Source organism: Colias philodice, chromosome 26, assembly GCF_061535455.1.
Source record: "Colias philodice isolate Cphi_HAF_F1 chromosome 26, ilColPhil1 Martin Lab GWU primary, whole genome shotgun sequence".
NCBI classification, from domain to species: domain Eukaryota; kingdom Metazoa; phylum Arthropoda; class Insecta; order Lepidoptera; family Pieridae; genus Colias; species Colias philodice.
The window spans coordinates 881,399-894,359 of NC_143111.1; the positions used below are offsets into that span (position 1 = coordinate 881,399).

General features: G+C 32.1%; 2 protein-coding genes and 1 long non-coding RNA gene across 3 annotated transcripts; 1 reads left to right on the forward strand and 2 right to left on the reverse strand.

The window, feature by feature from the left end:
• Nucleotides 1-84: 84 nt before the first annotated feature.
• Nucleotides 85-1,803, reverse strand: AsnRS-m (asparagine--tRNA ligase, mitochondrial). Its single transcript, XM_089711497.1, has 3 exons — nucleotides 1,636-1,803; nucleotides 550-1,560; nucleotides 85-434 (listed from the first exon to the last, which is right to left on the reverse strand). The coding sequence occupies exons 1-3, from the start codon at nucleotides 1,759-1,761 to the stop codon at nucleotides 177-179; spliced, it is 1,395 nt and encodes a 464-aa protein (XP_089567623.1). The 5' UTR covers nucleotides 1,762-1,803; the 3' UTR covers nucleotides 85-176.
• A 184-nt stretch (nucleotides 1,804-1,987) lies between these two features.
• On the forward strand, nucleotides 1,988-4,419 carry LOC149476725 (protein YIPF2). Its single transcript, XM_089711428.1, has 4 exons — nucleotides 1,988-2,298; nucleotides 2,475-2,653; nucleotides 2,925-3,125; nucleotides 4,049-4,419. Exons 1-4 carry the CDS (start codon nucleotides 2,118-2,120, stop codon nucleotides 4,364-4,366), a joined length of 879 nt encoding a protein of 292 aa, XP_089567554.1. The 5' UTR covers nucleotides 1,988-2,117; the 3' UTR covers nucleotides 4,367-4,419.
• A 4,945-nt stretch (nucleotides 4,420-9,364) lies between these two features.
• Nucleotides 9,365-10,583, reverse strand: LOC149476726 (uncharacterized). Its single transcript, XR_016317776.1, has 2 exons — nucleotides 10,211-10,583; nucleotides 9,365-9,648 (listed from the first exon to the last, which is right to left on the reverse strand). It is a non-coding gene; the product is annotated as an uncharacterized LOC149476726 (long non-coding RNA).
• Between the last annotated feature and the right edge of the window lie 2,378 nt (nucleotides 10,584-12,961).

Below are 12,961 nucleotides of genomic sequence, written 5' to 3' on the forward strand. Positions count from 1 at the left end.
GGATTCAATAAAACAAGTATAAACTCATAATAATTTATTTTCAACAAACATACATCTATTTAAATAAAAAAAACTCATAGCATCTATAATAGGATTCAGAGGGGATTCAATAAAACAAGTACAAACTCATAATAATTTATTTTCAACATATTATGTACATCTATTTACATGTCTAACTACATACTACAATTATGTGGCCACCTAGGGAATGGTAGTGTATCCTTTATATTTTGTATACCACATAAAACTTGTAACAGCCTCTCTATTCCTAGACCAAAGCCGCCAGTGGGGATATTGCCAAATTTTCGTAGTTCTAAATACCAATTCAATGCTTCTGATGGCAGTTTTGATTGCAGTTTCTCATAATTATCTTCTCTTAAACTTCCTCCTGCTATTTCACCTGTGATTGGCCCGAGGAGATCTAATGCCTCCACCTGTAACAAAGAATTGAGTTTTAAATATAAATAAAACATTTTAAAATGAGTAGTTAACCTTTGATAATTTGCAGTGCAATCATTGGGTAGTTTACAAATACTTAAAAGTTATTACCTTGCTATTGTCAGATTCCAATTCCTTCATATAAAATGATTTTAAATCTTTTGGCCATCTCACAACAAACACTGGAATACCATTACAATGCTCTACTAAAGCCAACTCTTGTTCTTTATTTATTCCCTCTTCATTAGAAGTCAAACCTTTTTTGTCTAAAATACTTTTTGCTTCATCATAACTTAGTGTAATAAATTGTTCATTCAGCCATTTTGGACTCATATTATTCTTATCAATTAAATGTAAATCATCTTCATTTGTATTTCTAATTTCTGTAAATATATACTTCATTAGACTTTCTATAACTGCCTGTAACTCTTCTATGGTTTCACAAAAAGCCAACTCAGCTTCAAGCATATAAAATTCAGATAAATGCAATCTTGATCTAGAGTTTTCAGCTCTGAATGTAGGACCTAATGTATAAACATTTCCCATGCCTCGACATACAGCTTCTAAATGTAACTGCCCTGATACAGTGAGGAATGACTTTGTACCAAAATAAACAGTATCTGGGGTCCTGCCTTCTTGCATCATAGCCTTAATTGTATCTGCGCTATCTGGCAGCACTTTAAATGTTTCTCCAGCACCTTCACAGTCATTTGATGTTAATATTGGTGTGTTTACATTCAAATAATTTCTAGAACAGAAAAAGTCGTGTATATGTTTTGTGACTGAGTGACGAACTCTCAACATCGCTGATATATAGTTTGTACGAGATCGTAAGTGTAAGAATTGACGTACATATTCAGGAGGATGCGCCGTTCTTGGATTGAAAGGGTATCCATCTAAAACAACACATTTTCCATAGACTTTAATATGTTCAGCTCGTAATTCAAGCTGTCCTCGAGGACTAGTGTCCAGTTTTCCAGTGATATGCACAGCACTGCCGTAAGTTAGATCATCGGTCTTTAAATTTTTAGGTATTACAATTTGTAACTTTTTGGCGCAAGAACCGTCGCTTACGTCCGCAAAAATGTGTTCCTTTTGGATACGTAAACTCCTAACCCAGCCCTGAAAGCAGAAATAATCGTAGAGCTTAGTAAATATTTACTTTAAGAAATAAATTTAATATTTACAAAATATAACCTTAACTTCAGCTTTTTCTCCAACATTTGGATTTTGTAACACAGAGGCAACAACATTATAATTTCTTAAATTGTTTCGTAATATACTGAATCCTCTCAAAACATAATTCGATCTTTCTAAAAACATTTTTCCTTTTACAAATTTATTTATTTTCGTGTAACAATTCAAATTTTTGACAATTTGTAAAAACTGACATAACTTAAATTGTCAGTTGTCAAAAATTACCTACTTGCTCTGTGGTTCTTGTCATTTCATTGGCTAAGTGTGAACCTGAATGATTTCAAATATTTTACCGATTTTGGCCAACACTATGTATTGCTGTCACATTGTGATATTTCTCCAATTATTGACATATGACAGTGTATGCGTCACTGACAGTTGATAACAAAATATTGATCCCATTTTTCCTAGAAGAACTGAAGAAGTTCTATTGGTTCTATTTACTTGTTATGAACTGAATATTTAGTGAAAAGAAATACACGATGTCGAATGTGAACACCGGGGAGTTGTTAAACTTCCAAGATTATTCACCAGAGCACAACAGAAGTGCTCGAATCGACGTGGAGGCTGTGCATACAAACCAATACACAAACCCCAGTACACAAAGCTATGACTATGTAGAACCCAAGCCAGTTAGCGAGGATCAAGAGACTCCAAAAAGTGGTATGAAACTTTTTGAATACATATTTTAAATATGTACATAAATTATAATTTTCTGTACACAACACATTTGTATACATTGTGCAATGTAATTTAATACTGTTCTTTGATCTGTTTGACTGTTACTTCTTAGTTATTATTTTAAGAAACTGCTGCAATTGGTAAATTTAATGTTTCAGGCAATCATAACTTTTGGACAATAGAATACTATCAAAAGTACTTTGATGTTCACACCACTGAGGTGGTCGAGAGAATTGTATCTTCAGTCCTGCCGCAGAAGGTGTCTCGTAACTATTTTGATGAGAGGATCAAAGGAAAACCCGACCTGTATGGTCCAGTTTGGATTTCCGTAACACTGGTAAGATATTACAATAAAACTACAACTACAGTAACATTTTATTTTTAATTCTATGCAAGTAATGCAATGTAACAACTCTTGGTATATTCTATGCCTGAACTATTTCACAGCCAGAGAACATCTGAATATTATTTTCTTATTGATTTCTTTGTTCTATGTTTAATTATTATTTTCTTTTAGTTGTTATATGTGTTATTGTTTGAAGATAAATGTATTTAATTGACTGGTTTTTTACATATAATATCTAAAGTCTCATTAAATTAACTTGCAGATCTTCACAATAGCCGTAAGTGGGAACATAGCGAGCTATCTCCAGAACGCTAACAAGCTCATTCACTGGAAGTACGACTTCCACCTGGTGTCGTACGCGGCGACGGCGATCTTCTGCTACGTGTGGCTCGTGCCGCTCGCTCTGTGGGCCGCACTCAAGTGGACATCGACGCCTGATGCTCAGGATCAGATTGAGATTCAGGTATATCTTGTATACAAATTCTGTAAAGTTATATAAACAAATCGCTAACAAATTATGTAAAGGTAACGATTTGGTTTAATTTTGGTGAAAAAAAATGTTAATTAGATTTTTTAAATAGGTTTTATTGAATGAATGTGTTTGGAAAAACATGGCATATATAAAACTATATTTTAAAAATAATTTGGAAAATCCAAAAGTGCATGCCTCATAATTTTTTTTTAATAAATATTTATTAATTATTATTTTTGTTTATTTAATAACAATTAAACCACATCGAATCAGACCCTGAAAAATGAAAGGGTTCTATTCCTGAGCATACTCAAGCGTAAGAGAAAAAAAAAGACTCAATTAGTAAAGTATTTCGGTCGCTATCGTGTTAACAAGAAAAATGATCCGCACATACAGACACACGGACGTCCAAGACAGAACTTTTTTAAACTGTTTTTTAACTAGTTTAAGTAACAAAAATGACATCAAAAATATCATGAACGTTAAAAATAGTGTTTTTTCTTAATATGTGTGTGTATGTATTATCTTACAAGTGCAATGTATGATACATAAAGACATTTTAAGTTTGAAAAATCAGATGTTTTGCGCGAAGTGACAGTAGTACCCACCTCAACGCTTCGCTTATGAGGCGTGCAATAGAGGATTTAAAACGCGTGGTCAAAGGAAACTTCTGTAACTAAAAAACATGCTTTCGCATTTATTTTACTAGTATTACTAGTAAGCATAGTTTTACCCAAAAAATTGTTGGAAAATTATTATTTTTCTGTAATTTTACGATTCAAAAGCTTTGTGTGTCGTTTGAGATGTGCATTCGAAACCTGATCGAATTTGTTTAATTTCAAATATTCATTAGTTGCATATAATGCTATAAAATTTTATTTTTTGTAATCTTATAAAAACATATTTCTTTACAGGGTTCCTCAGCGCCAACAATGATGTCGCTCTTCTGTCTCTACGGTTATTCCCTGTCAATATATGTCCCAGTTGCAATACTATGGACCATTCAAGTATCCTGGCTCCAATGGCTATTAGTACTCCTCGGGGCTTTTATATCTGGAGCAGTATTGATTTTCTGGCTCCTCCCAGCGCTAAGAAAGTCGAAATACTTCCTAATTCTCGTTGGATCGATTTTAGCATTCCATTTCTTGCTCGCAGCAGGGTTCATGTTGTATTTCTTCCATGTCCCTGATGCTGTGGAGCCGACTGTGGCAGTTACTACTGTTAAGGTTTAATGTGATTTTTATTTAGACTATGTATTTATATTTAATAAAGTGGTATATTATCAGATGTGGTTTTATTTTTGAGTGATATTTAATTTCTTATACCCCAGCCACACGACTCGACGAGTGGTATGGGAAGTGACGAGGGAAGTAGGCAGGGACGTAGTGTGGCCACGTTATTCGTCATGCCACTCGTTGTGCTCATCGTCCTGCTCACTGCTCCCTATTTTGTCGGCTTTTGCGCGCGAGTCAAAGGACCGGCAATACGAGTGCGAATTAGGGATGGGCGTCATGGAATCAACGGACTAGTTAAATTAACCGTCTATATGTACACTCAACGATTCGACTAGTCCATCGCTCACCAATGCACTAGTTGAATTCAACGGCTAAACAGTCTTATTGATAAGAATAAATTATTTTCTTTGAAGTTTTTAAAAAAACAAATATTTTTGGTTTACAAGACCAATGTTTTGAATTTAAACTATAGAAACAAACGATAATAAGTTTTTTAGTAAAATTTTTTAGGGAGTATAATTATTTTTGTAAGAAAGCATAAACATTTATTAATTATTTATTGTGATTAGAATTTATTGTTTTCAGAATTAAGTTATTTATTTTACACATGGACTAGTCGAAGATTTTAACTAGTTGAACGACTAGTTGATGAACGACATTTAACGATCTAGTCTCGTTGATCAAAAATACGTCGACGACCCATCCCTAGTGAAGAGCGTCGCGAGTAGAGCAGTGTGTGGCCCTTAGATAATAGGTGTATAATCTAAGGTGGGCCCCCTGTGGTGTGGCCAGACGGCAATATCAAGGCGAGCGGCAGCGCGATGAGCAGGACGAGTGGCATAGTGTGGCTGGGATATTATTTATAACATGTGGTTTTTCCGCGGACCAAGACACGTCCATATACTTTTTGGCTATTACAATACAACACAATTAATAGTTATGTAGTTATTCATATTTGCAATAAAGTTTTACTCACTATTTATTACTATTTTTTCATTCTAATTTTATTTTTAGTATAGCTTCGAAAGCGTAACAGACAAGCAGACTTTCGCATTATAATATAATATATAAATTATGTTACCGGAAATCAACATAATCAGGTATCCTATACATTGTTTAGGGCTCTATATTATACAGGTAATGTATGAAATATTATTCATTTTATACTTTGCCTAGGTATTCTATACCATACCTAATACGCAGCCGGTAATGTATGTAAAAGACGAGAGCAATCATTAATTTACCTAAAGGGGTTTGGGTAAACTTGGCGTTGTGATGAACTTTCACGGCCAGTGATGAAACTTGGATATTTTAAAAGAGCAATAAATTTTGAGCAAAGATATTATGAACATAAATCTCGAAACGTATTAGGAACAGAGATAGATTTTATGAGATGATGTATTATAAGATTGAGATGATGTATTATAAGATTTTTCTGAGTCTTTTAGTTTTCTCCTTTATTTATTTAAGAGTTCTAATCAAAACGATGTATATGAACGAAACAAAATTGCGGGGGCCCAGTTTGGTGAGCCTTCATGAAATATAAGCACTAATAAAAAATATTATACATAGTTAATATTTTCATGGCTATTCTTCTAACATATCACAATAATATAATACAATTCACTAGCGCCATCTACATCAATATCAGATCAATTATATTTTATTACTGTGACATCTAGCGATGACTAGTAAGAATTAATTGCACAAGAATTACTGCTAGATTCTAATAGATGGCGCTGTTTTCAATTTCATAATTACTTAATTTACGGAATAAAAGTTAAACATTACAATATGGATAGCAAAATTAAATAAAAAAGGGAACTATTCATTTTTTATGTTAAATATAATGTTGCTTTAGCGACAAAAGTTTCATTAATTTATATAATTAAATCTAGTGGCGCCATCTACATTAATATCCTATATAATTTATTTTATATCAGTGACATCTAGTGGTGACTAGAAGAATCGAAAATAACAATGACTACAGCTTCCTTCTAATAGATGGCGCTGTAATCAATTTCATAATTACTTAATTTACGGAATAAAAGTTAAACATTACAATATGGATAGCAAAAATCAGTGATATTAAATAAAAAAGGGAACTATTCATTTTTTATGTTAAATATAATGTTGCTTTAGCGAAAAAGTTTCATTTATTCATATAATTAAATCTAGTGGCGCCATCTACATTAATATCCTATATAATTTATTTTATATCAGTGACATCTAGCGGTGACTAGAAGAATCGAAAATAACAATGACTACAGCCTCCTTCTAATAGATGGCGCTGTAATCAATTTCAATATTATACGATTCATGAAAAATAATGCTTATAAGGGCATTTTCACAAAAATGTACCCGGGCATTTTCACAAAAATGTACCCCCTCCTTGAAAAATATATTTTTTTTGATAGTATTATATTTTAAACTTTTTTTGGTCTCTTTAAAACGGAAATTCAATATACTTCAAGAAAACATATAATATGATGGGTTTAAAATGAGAAAACTGTAAAAATAATAGGACACAATGGAAAGTCTCGCAATTTTATATCAGTTGTGTGACTATATTCAGTAGCTGGAAAAACAGTGCAAAATATAAGAATTTTTAGATATTGTTTATTTATTAACTTAAAATCGTTATTTTGTATATTTTAAACACTCACTATTCCCAACTTTTGGATCTAAGCTAATTAAAAAAAACAATAGTATATTCAGTATTGTGACTCTGGTACTTCAACTGTCATTATTATCTTTACATTTAAAATGTTAGATACTTTTTTAGAGAAAAGGCAACAAATATTACACTTATGTATTATTCTCCATTAAAGAGACTGATTTGAAGGGCATTAAATGTAAAATCTACTGAAATATTTAAAAAATTCAGCTCCGTAATATAGGGACAGTCACACAACCGAATACCTAAAAAGGGAAAGGGTGCGTTTACATGGCGAAAAAAAAGTACGCAGGCACACATAATAAATATAATTATAAACTTAACTTCAAACTAAATTATCACAATCAGTTCGGGCTTAAGCCATCACATTATTATTATTTATCTAAAGGGTAAATTACTATCAAGATTCAAGAATAAGAAGTCTCTTTTATGTTTTATATTGGCACTAATCAAATTAATCAGTCGATAATCAGTCTTCGTGATTCGTTTATTATTAACCTTAAATAATCTCAATCACCATATTTGATAAAAAAAATCTTGTTTCAGTGGACGCTGCAAACACGAAGGTTAATCTGTAAATAAAAAAAAAAACCAATGAAAAATATCGTGAAAAAAATTAATTTTTGTTCCATTATTATCTTTCGTTGTTATACAAGGCACATTGTCTAGATTCTTAGTTCTGCTGGCTTATTTTGTTTCTTTTTCTGCATAATGCTTCTTTTTTTTTTCCTCAAAAAAAAATTTTACTTCCTCATGCAAAATGATCAATCAGCTGTTGCGATTTGTATGGGGAAATAATTTTTATTTTTGAAATCTACTTTTTGCCGTAGTTTCCTACTCAGTCAAAAATGTCTTAGAAAAATATTTTTATAGCTCAAGAAAATCGCCATGTAAACATTGCTTTATGTGTTCAGGCATGTTGTGACTTTTCGTTCAGCGTATATGTGACCGCTCAAATAGTCACACAGCGGAAGTCACATTTGATAATCCTCTAGTAATAAAAACGGTTTAAAATATAACCACAACACTTATATTCATCAAAACTTTTGATCAACTTACATATAAAAACATTTAAAACAAAATTAACTAAATACTACAAGATAAATAGATAGAAATAAGCCAAAATATGGTCACATACCTGAATGAAGAATTTGGTCCCTGCGGCTTGCAAACACGCGTGCACTCCTTCTAAGCAGTTTTTTGACCCTGACGGCTTCTAACCTGATAAGTTGCATAGCAGTAGCTATGGTGTTGACAGTAAAGCAAAACTATTTGAACCACAGTAATTTTCTTTTTAGAAAATCGGTGACACAACTGAATGTTCCGGGAAGGACAATTTTTTTGATTTTCTTTTTTATTTTTTTATCTTTTATTTTGTTATATAAGGTTATTATATTTTAACTACTATCACAGTAACTGATTATCCTGGACCAAATAAAACCTTAAAAGATGGTACCTTTCTTACAAAAAAGTTAAGAAATAATGTAATAAACGCGTAAGAGTAAGCAGGGGACAGCGTAAAATTACCCATTTTTCGATTGTTATTTATAATTAACTTAACTTTATTTTAGATTTTGTCATAGTTTTTGTTAAAAAAACAAAATATTGTATACGTATAATCACTTTGATAACATATATAAATAATTCTGGCAACTACTTCATTATATAGAATTTAATGAATTCGAGGGACAGTTGAAAATCAGGGGGGTATACATTTTTGTGAAAATGCCCACCCCCTCCTTGAAAAATATATTTTTTTTGATAGTATTATATTTTAAACTTTTTTTGGTCTCTTTAAAACGGAAATTCAATATACTTCAAGAAAACATATAATATGATGGGTTTAAAATGAGAAAACTGTAAAAATAATAGGACACAATGGAAAGTCTCGCAATTTTATATCAGTTGTGTGACTATATTCAGTAGCTGGAAAAACAGTGCAAAATATAAGAATTTTTAGATATTGTTTATTTATTAACTTAAAATCGTTATTTTGTATATTTTAAACACTCACTATTCCCAACTTTTGGATCTAAGCTAATTAAAAAAAATAATAGTATATTCAGTATTGTGACTCTGGTACTTCAACTGTCATTATTATCTTTACATTTAAAATGTTAGATACTTTTTTAGAGAAAGGGCAACAAATATTACACTTATGTATTATTCTCCATTAAAGAGACTGATTTGAAGGGCATTAAATGTAAAATCTACTGAAATATTTAAAAAATTCAGCTCTGTAATATAGGGACAGTCACACAACCGAATACCTAAAAAGGGAAAGGGTGCGTTTACATGGCGAAAAAAAAGTACGCAGGCACACATAATAAATATAATTATAAACTTAACTTAACTTCAAACTAAATTATCACAATCAGTTCGGGCTTAAGCCATCACATTATTATTATTTATCTAAAGGGTAAATTACTATCAAGATTCAAGAATAAGAAGTCTCTTTTATGTTTTATATTGGCACTAATCAAATTAATCAGTCGATAATCAGTCTTCGTGATTCGTTTATTATTAACCTTAAATAATCTCAATCACCATATTTGATAAAAAAAATCTTGTTTCAGTGGACGCTGCAAACACGAAGGTTAATCTGTAAATAAAAAAAAAACCAATGAAAAATATCGTGAAAAAAATTAATTTTTGTTCCATTATTATCTTTCGTTGTTATACAAGGCACATTGTCTAGATTCTTAGTTCTGCTGGCTTATTTTGTTTCTTTTTCTGCATAATGCTTCTTTTTTTTTTCCTCAAAAAAAAATTTTACTTCCTCATGCAAAATGATCAATCAGCTGTTGCGATTTGTATGGGGAAATAATTTTTATTTTTGAAATCTTATTGCCGTAGTTTCCTACTCAGTCAAAAATGTCTTAGAAAAATATTTTTATAGCTCAAGAAAATCGCCATGTAAACATTGCTTTATGTGTTCAGGCATGTTGTGACTTTTCGTTCAGCGTATATGTGACCGCTCAAATAGTCACACAGCGGAAGTCACATTTGATAATCCTCTAGTAATAAAAACGGTTTAAAATATAACCACAACACTTATATTCATCAAAACTTTTGATCAACTTACATATAAAAACATTTAAAACAAAATTAACTAAATACTACAAGATAAATAGATAGAAATAAGCCAAAATATGGTCACATACCTGAATGAAGAATTTGGTCCCTGCGGCTTGCAAACACGCGTGCACTCCTTCTAAGCAGTTTTTTGACCCTGACGGCTTCTAACCTGATAAGTTGCATAGCAGTAGCTATGGTGTTGACAGTAATGCAAAATTAATTGAACCACAGTAATTTTCTTTTTAGAAAATCGGTGACACAACTGAATGTTCCGGGAAGGACAATTTTTTTGATTTTCTTTTTTATTTTTTTATCTTTTATTTTGTTATATAAGGTTATTATATTTTAACTATTATCACAGTAACTGATTATCCTGGACCAAATAAAACCTTAAAAGATGGTACCTTTCTTACAAAAAAGTTAAGAAATAATGTAATAAACGCGTAAGAGTAAGCAGGGGACAGCGTGAAATTACCCATTTTTCGATTGTTATTTATAATTAACTTAACTTTATTTTAGATTTTGTCATAGTTTTTGTTAAAAAAACAAAATATTGTATACGTATAATCACTTTGATAACATATATAAATAATTCTGGCAACTACTTCATTATATAGAATTTAATGAATTCGAGGGACAGTTGAAAATCAGGGGGGTATACATTTTTGTGAAAATGCCCATAAAGCACTAAGAAAAATATATATCCAATTTTTAATGTCTTCTATCTGTGCTACCAAATTTCAAGATTCTGAGTTCACGATCACGGGAAGTAGCCTGTAGGTTTTGAGTTATGATACCCTTGCGAATGTCGAAATTTGCGAAAATTTTCAGCATACGGCTTTATCTTCTGGATTGCGTTGATAAAGAAGTTTGATTTTATTACAGGGTAAAGATATTATAGACCTGAGTTTTTGTTGTAGTACATATTACGTTCATGAGTAAAGGGGTTGAGAGCTTAATTTTTTTAAAGTGAAACTTTTATTACATCGTCTCAAACTTTTTGGTCTGTGTAGCGCATGTCGCGTGTATCGTGTATACAGTACCGACCGTCACGCGACATGCGCTACACAAGGCAGTGTTCGGAACCGTTCGAACAGTTTCACTTTTACCGTGGTTTCATAAAACCACACAACATTTTTTTAAAGTGAAACTTTTATTACATCGTCTCAAACTTTTTGGTCTGTGTAGCGCATATCACGTGTATCGTGTATGTACCGACCGTCACGCGACATGCGCTACACAAAGCAGTGTTCGGAACCGTTCGAACAGTTTCACTTTTACCGTGGTTTCATAAAACCACACAACATATTTTTTACATAATGTAATTCAAAATTCTTGTTTTACGTAATTATTCCTATATCTGTGTTACAAGACGTTACTTTGTGCCAAATTTCAAGACTCTGTTGACGGGAAAGTACCCTGTAGGTTTTGGTTTCTCTACGAATGTCGAAATTTGCTAAAATTTTCAACATAAACGGCTGTATCTTTGCAGCATTGGCTATAAGTTTTATTTTTTCATAGCATCAAGGGACTGTAAACTTTAGCTCGATACCTCCACTCGTTCCTGAGAAAAAGGGTGTTGACAGACAGACGGACAACAAAGTGATCCTATAAGGGTTCCCTTTTTTGCCTCCTGGGGTTCGGATCATTGTTCGGAACCCTAAAAAGAGGTTTTTTTCCAGATCTGATGAAAATAAGATTCGGCAAATCGTGGCAGAATATTGCTAACGTTGCAAACAATTTAAGTTTCAATGGTAAATCGTCTAAGATCCGAATATAAGTCGAAATGCAACGGCGTGATAATAGAAGGAATGAGACCAATTTTATAATTAATTTAGTGTATTAAAAAATGTATTAAAAATGGGTTGACTGGGAAAATCCTGGACAGGATATTTTTTATTAATTATTAAAAAAAATCATTTTCATTTAATATTAATTGCAGTTTCGAGATAATAAAACAATTTTGTAATAAAACAGCGCTGACATATTTTTTTTTTCATCATCCTATCAAGTGAAAGTAACTGGTACCGACATACCTGTTTATACCTGCCAACCTAGCCGTTTGTCCCGGTAAATATTAGAAAACGACTATGACTGCACATTCTGTAGGTTTCATACCTACTTTAAGTCTATTATAATTTTTTTTTATTATGTTGATACTGCAATTAATTAAAAAAAAATGTTTTTTTTTTAATTCATTAAAAATGTCCTGTCCAGGATTTTCCCAGTCAACCCATTTTTAATACACTAAATTTATTATAAAATTGGTCTCATTCTATTATCACGCCGTTGCATTTCGACTTATATTCGGATCTTAGACCATAATATTATAAAGCTGAAGACTTTGTTTGTTTGTTTGTTTGAACGCGATAATCTCAGGAACTACTGGTCCAATTTGAAAAATTCTTTCGGTGTTAGATAGCCCATTTATCGAGGAAGGCTATTAGCTATAATATATCATCATCTACGCTAAGACCAATAGGAGCGGAGCCAAGCGGGTGAAACCGCGAAGCGCAGCTAGTTATTTGTAAAATTGAAGTAGCCATCGCTTTAAATAACTACCATCAAATGAAAAAAACGATATTCTCCATTATAGTAGGGGAGCCCAAGAGGGGATTTTGGGATTTACTCGAGCGCGTCAGAGGGACGGTACCTTAGCTATTCATTAGTACCTCTAGTCAATATGAGCAGTTATGGTTGGTGGGTGCGCTCAGGGGCCCCGCTGGAAAATTTGAATAATCCATAATTTCCTAAGGTTGAGCTCGAATCGTCAGATTAGCGAAATGGGGACTTCTTATATTGTAATTAACCCCCCCATATATTAATCTGACGCGCTC